This window comes from Hevea brasiliensis, chromosome 17 (genome assembly GCF_030052815.1).
Source record: "Hevea brasiliensis isolate MT/VB/25A 57/8 chromosome 17, ASM3005281v1, whole genome shotgun sequence".
Lineage (NCBI taxonomy): Eukaryota > Viridiplantae > Streptophyta > Magnoliopsida > Malpighiales > Euphorbiaceae > Hevea > Hevea brasiliensis.
The window spans coordinates 11152398-11159137 of NC_079509.1; the positions used below are offsets into that span (position 1 = coordinate 11152398).

General features: G+C 33.5%; 1 protein-coding gene across 3 annotated transcripts; it reads left to right on the forward strand.

Moving 5' to 3' along the window:
• Positions 1–1123: 1123 nt before the first annotated feature.
• On the forward strand, positions 1124–6082 carry LOC131175541 (chaperone protein ClpB1-like). Of its 3 annotated transcripts, none has more exons than XM_058140098.1 (7): positions 1124–1270; positions 1973–3151; positions 3743–3924; positions 4062–4684; positions 4769–5048; positions 5168–5365; positions 5453–6082. In XM_058140098.1, the coding sequence occupies exons 2-7, from the start codon at positions 2002–2004 to the stop codon at positions 5750–5752; spliced, it is 2733 nt and encodes a 910-aa protein (XP_057996081.1). In that variant the 5' UTR covers positions 1124–1270; positions 1973–2001; the 3' UTR covers positions 5753–6082. The 3 variants fall into 3 exon arrangements, with proteins under 3 accessions (XP_057996081.1, XP_057996083.1, XP_057996082.1); XM_058140100.1 differs by having other exon boundaries at positions 1125–1275; XM_058140099.1 differs by lacking the exon at positions 1124–1270 and having other exon boundaries at positions 1405–3151.
• Positions 6083–6740: the final 658 nt, after the last annotated feature.

Below are 6740 nucleotides of genomic sequence, written 5' to 3' on the forward strand. Positions count from 1 at the left end.
ATTGAACTGATGAAAATTATATCGAACTAAAATTTTGTTGATACTTTGACTTAATTTTAATTTTTCATTAGAAATCGAACTACAATTGTATTAAAATTGAATTGAAAATTAAATTTATGCATATATTTTTTTTATGTTATATATATATATAGAGACACACACTAAATATGATATAATATTTTATTTTATTTTTTTATATTTTTTAAAAAATTTTAGTTATAAATACATTAATTAATTTATAAATTTTAATTATAAATATAATATTATATTAAATATATATTAATTCTTAATTATATTTATATGTTTTATCTAAATATTATGTAATAATAAATAATTAAAACATATATTACATGATATATTATTATATTATATCGTATATTTAATCATAAATTATATATGTATCTCATACTTAAAAGTTACATAATTTAGAAATGATTAAAAAATATATTATATAATATATTATGTATTAATAATATAATTTAAAATTTAAATATAATTTTTTTTTAAAAATAATTACATAAAATTATTTTAAGAGCACTGAACTGAAATCATATCAAATTAAGCAAGAGTTGAAACTATATTAAATTAGAATTGAAATAATAAAAAATCGAATCGAAATCATACTAAAATTTTAATTTAATTTCAATTTTTAAATAAATCATAAACTAAACCGAAATCATATACCCGTGCTTCATGTACAGCCGCCAGCGATGATAGTAAGAAAGTCTAAAATGAAAAATAGAGTGATAAGTGTTGGAAGTTTTGATTGAACCTGAAATGAATGAAATAACGGGATGGGAAGACGATTTTGGGTATTATATAATTGAATTTGTTTGAATATGGAAGTGATTACTTATGAGTGAAGGCGGGTTTCAAGTTTTTGTGAAGTAAATGCAATTTCTAAGAATTTTGACTATTGGGAGCACGAGGTGTAAATGGCAGTCAAGAAAATGAGACTTTGGCTGCTAGCATCAATTGGCAAGTCAACATTGTTCCAAATTGTCTAATCCAATAATGATAAAAATTGGAAAAGAAATTCTAAAAAAGGAATTCAAATCAAATCAAATCTTTTCTTCTGTCTGCAAAAAAATCAAAGAAAGCAATTCAAATCTTTATCAAAGAGAGCAATTCAAATCTTTATCAAAGAGAGCAATTCAAATCTCTCTCTCTCAGAACACTTCTGTCTACACTTGGCAACTTACGCGCGCTATTGAAGCATTGTCTTTATGCAATCACTTTCTTTTCAAGTTAGTCTACTTTTGCTACAGAGGTGAGGTTAGATTCTCTTCAATCTTTCCCGTTTGGGTTCATGTTGTGTGGTGATTCATGTTTCTTTCTTGTCTTGTGCTTGTGAATCTTTTTTTTTTTTTTCTTTTTTATTGGTTGCGTAATCTTGGTTGCTTTCATCTGCAACATGCGTCGTTCTTGACCTCTTGAAAGTATGTATTCTGTTTATCTTTTAATCCCATTTTGGGAGATGGGTTCATACTCAAATAGAGTAGTACGTAGAGTAACTATTTTCTACCATAGATTGTTGATTTTGAATCTTGTCTATTTTATTAATTGTGCACTGCATTTCACAATACTTGCAATTAAGTTATGCTTTATTAGGCACCATTAGGAAAAGGAAGGAAAAAAAAAATTGTGCAGGGGAAATAAAAAGAAATAACAAGAATATGAATTTCTATTTGATTTTCGGAAATCTGGGTGCTTAAGAAATGTAAGGGAAGTGATATTTTGTACAATTATACCCAAAAAGATTTCTATCTATATTGTTTAGAGGTCATATTATCTATGGAAGCTCAATAAAGCATAAGTTAGAAAGTTGTATTTCCTTCCAAAAATGTCAAGTGGGGTAATTTTCCGTTATTTCCTTTCTTTTCTTTTTTTTTTTCCCCCTTTCTCATCGGAGTGCCTAAACAAAGGAAAATTTTTCGAAAATGTGGTGTCTCACTGATGGTTTCTTTAACAGATTTTATTAGGTAGTGGAAACACCAAGAAATGGCTCCTGGAAAATTTACCCACAAGACAAATGAGGCTTTTGTTTCGGCTCATGAACAGGCAATAAGTGCTGGTCATGCCCAGATAACACCTCTGCATCTTGCTGTTGCTTTGATTTCAGACCCTTGTGGAATCTTTAGCCAGGCAATCTCTAACGCTGGTGGTGAATCTGCTTCCCAAGCTGCACAAAGAGTTTTCAATAATGCCATGAAAAAGCTCCCATCTCAATATCCACATCCAGATGAAGTTCAATCAAATACTAGTCTTATTAACGTGATAAGGGGTGCCCAAGCATTACAAAAATCAAGAGGTGACAGCCATTTAGCTGTTGATCAGCTCATATTAGGTCTTCTTGAGGATTCCCAAATAGGGGACCTGTTGAAAGAAGCGGGAATTGCTGCTACAGAAGTAAAATCTGAGGTTGAGAAACTTCGAGGAAAGGAAGGGAAAAAGTTGGAGAGTGCTTCTGGAGATACGACTTTTCAAGCATTGAAGACTTATGGGAGAGATCTTGTGGAGCAAGCAGGAAAGCTTGACCCTGTCATTGGAAGAGATGAAGAGATTAGGAGAGTTGTAAGAATTTTATCACGGAGAACCAAGAACAACCCAGTTCTTATTGGTGAGCCTGGAGTCGGTAAGACTGCTGTGGTAGAAGGTTTGGCCCAAAGGATTGTGAGAGGAGATATGCCAACTAACCTTGCTGATGTGAGGCTTATTGCGTTGGATATGGGTGCCTTAGTAGCTGGAGCAAAATATAGAGGAGAATTTGAGGAGCGGTTGAAGGCTGTCTTGAAGGAAGTGGAAGAGGCAGAAGGAAAGGTAATACTATTTATTGATGAAATCCATCTTGTTCTTGGAGCTGGTCGAACAGAGGGTTCTATGGATGCTGCTAACCTTTTCAAGCCCATGCTTGCTAGAGGTCAGCTTAAGTGCATTGGTGCAACAACACTGGAAGAGTACAGGAAGTATGTAGAAAAAGATGCTGCATTTGAGAGAAGGTTCCAGCAAGTTTACGTTACAGAACCTAGTGTTACTGACGCAATTAACATTCTTCGAGGTTTGAAAGAGAAGTATGAGGGTCACCATGGTGTTCGAATTCTAGATCGAGCTCTTGTAGTTGCAGCACAGTTATCCAGTCGATACATTGCAGGTATTTGTTTACCGCAACTTGAAAGTTTTGTTCCATAGGGCAATGATGAGATATGGATTGTTTTCTTTTTATTTTTTATTCTTTTATATTGTTATATGTCAGTGAGTGTTGGACATAAAGGAGTTCTATATTTGGATAAATGAGAATGTTAAGGTGGATGAGTGGACATGTTAGACTAGATAAAGTGTCCTTAACGAGAGTAGATAAAAGGTAGAAGTGTTAACAATTGAGGATAAGTTGAGAGAAGGGAGATTGAGGTGGTTTGGTCACGTGAAGCTTAGATATATGGAGTCTCCAATTAGACAAGTAAAGCACATTAGGTTAGGTTAGGTTAGAGGATAGAAAGAAAAAAAGGGGTAGACCTAAATTGACTTGGAGTAGAGTAGTACAACATGACATTATCACAAATTTTTTGAGGATTTAACCCAAAATCGTTTAGAGTGAAGAAAGCGAATCCATATAGCAGACCCTAAATTTTTTGGATAAAGGCTTAGTTGAGTTGAGTTTGATTCTTTTATATACTAGTTTGAATTATTTATCTAGTAAAAAGCTTGATAGTAATATGAATGTGTGTTTCTCTCATTTTTTCAGGCCGTCGTCTGCCTGATAAGGCAATTGATTTAGTTGATGAAGCCTGCGCAAATGTAAGAGTCCAACTTGATAGTCAGCCTGAAGAAATTGATAGCCTGGAGAGAAAGAAAATCCAACTAGAAGTGGAACTCCATGCGCTGGAGAAGGAGAAGGACAAAGCCAGCAAAGCTCGACTTGCTGAAGTAAGCTAGTTGCTTGTCTTCAAAGAATCTTTGGAACATAGTTTTTTGTGTTTTGGTGTCTTCTTTACTTATCTTAGTCATTGCATGCTCTCTATTCCTTTTTCAGTAATTCCATCTTTTTGTATGATATATTTCAGGTTGTAAAAGAACTTGATGACTTGAGATACAAGCTTCAACCTCTGATGATGAAATACAAAAAAGAGAAGGAGAGGATTGATGAAATTAGGCGCCTCAAGCAGAAGAAAGAGGAGATACAGTTTACAATTCAAGAGGCAGAAAGAAGATATGATTTAGCTAGAGTTGCTGATTTGCGTTATGGGGCATTGGAAGAAGTTGATGCTGCCATAGCTCGGCTTGAAGGAAGTACAGATGAGAACTTAACATTGACGGAAACTGTTAAACCAGAACATATTGCAGAAGTTGTAAGCCGATCGACTGGCATTCCCATTACAAGGCTTGGCCAAAATGAGAAAGAGAAGTTAATTGGGCTTGCAGAGAGGTTGCATGAGAGAGTGGTGGGACAAGACCAAGCAGTTGATGCTGTTGCAGAGGCTGTGCTTAGGTCAAGGGCTGGCTTAGGAAGGCCACAACAGCCAACTGGTTCATTCCTTTTCTTGGGTCCAACTGGTGTCGGTAAAACGGAGCTTGCTAAGGCTCTGGCTGAGCAGCTCTTTGATGATGAGAATCAATTGGTGAGAATAGATATGTCTGAGTATATGGAGCAACACTCTGTTGCAAGACTAATTGGTGCTCCTCCAGGGTGAGTGTTATGTGCTTTCATGCAATTGTCATAGTTTTAGAAGGCTTACGTGAATAGCGTCTCACCTGTGTGTACATTTTCCAGGTATGTGGGACATGAGGAAGGTGGGCAGCTTACAGAGGCTGTGAGGCGAAGGCCTTACAGTGTTGTCCTGTTTGATGAAGTGGAGAAAGCACATCATTCTGTGTTTAATACTCTCCTACAAGTTCTGGATGATGGACGGTTGACTGATGGCCAAGGCCGCACCGTAGACTATAGCAATACAGTCATTATAATGACTTCCAACCTTGGAGCAGAACATCTGCTATCAGGATTAATGGACAAATGTTCAATGCAAGTTGCTCGAGATCGTGTTATGCAAGAGGTAAGCTAAGTTACTTGGTCTCTGTGTATTTATTAATTATTTTTAGTTGTTTTCCATTTCCTTCTGAATTTTGAATGGCCAACATATTTATGTATCATATCTAAATGTTATTTTGACAGGTGAGGAAGCATTTTAGGCCTGAATTGCTAAATAGGCTTGATGAGATTGTGGTGTTTGACCCACTTTCTCGTGACCAATTGAGGAAAGTTGCTAGATTACAAATGAAGGATGTTGCTGTCCGTCTCGCTGAGAGGGGTACTGCATTGGCCGTGACTGATGCTGCATTGAATTATATATTAGCAGAGAGTTATGATCCTGTAAGTGTATTAATTACATCATCTTTGTCTGCTGTCTATGTTATTTGCTTGGATAAAACAAACCAACGGCATTTCCTTCTGTTGCAGGTTTATGGTGCCCGACCAATTAGAAGATGGCTTGAAAAGAAGGTGGTTACGGAGCTGTCAAGAATGCTCATAAGAGAGGAGATTGATGAAAATTCAACTGTCTACATAGATGCGGGGCCGAAGGGAGGTGACTTGGCATATCGAGTGGAGAAGAATGGTGGACTTGTTAATGCAACCACAGGACAGAAGGCTGAAGTATTAATTCAGATACCCAGTGTCCCCAGGGCTGATGCAGAACAGGCTGTGAAGAGGATGAAGATTGCAGAAATCGTTGATGACGATAAAGAGATGATCGAGTAAATTGCCTGGGTTGAAGGAAAGGGGCATGCTGCTCTCCAGAGTTGAAAGTTGGTTATTAATTACACTCGGGGGTATGCAGTAATTAGCCCTTCCGCTCCAGTCTAACAGCAAGTGTTAACGAATGCAGGTTTTGTCCAGATTTTGAATTTACTAGGTGCTCCAGAGCACATGTGATGGGATGGAATAATTGAAATCTTTTGAGTATAGGGTGTAATAAAAATTAGTACACTAGAAGCATATTATAATTTTCCTAGGATGTAAATGTAAAATTAACTTTTCCCTCTGTTTTTAAATATTTTTTTCCTCTTTTTACATAGAGAGTGTTTGGCCTACTTTTAATCATAGCTAGCAGAATATTCATGGTATATTAAAATAATTTAATAATAATTATTATTAAATCATTTTAAAATAATAAAAATAAAATAATATCAAAATAAATTAAAATTTATTAAATATATAAAAGGGAAAAAATTTTTAAGTATTGATTTTTCTTAAAAAAAATCTTGATTTTATTGTTATTAACTTTTTAAAATTAAAAATTAGAAATATATTAATGTGTAATAATTATATTTAATAATTATATATTACATTGTTTAAAAAATACAAAAAAAAATTTAATATTAACTTTTTCTTTTAAAAAAAATTTAAAATTAATGAATAGATGTTACTTTTAATAATTATACATATTTAAAAGAAAATTTAATAATTATCTCTCAAAAAATTCAAATACACTTTGTTATAATTTGGAGATATTTTAAAAGACATTAAACTTTCATTTATTGCAAAAACTTTTTTATAAATATTTCATAATAGAAATAATTAATATATATATATATATATATATATATATATATATTATAAGTTACCTTATAATTATAAGGTTATTTGTAGAATAACTATAAAATAATTTATTTTAAATTAAAAATTAGAAATCTCATAATAAATGATAATTATATTTAGTGACGAATACTTTTTCATTATTTAAATT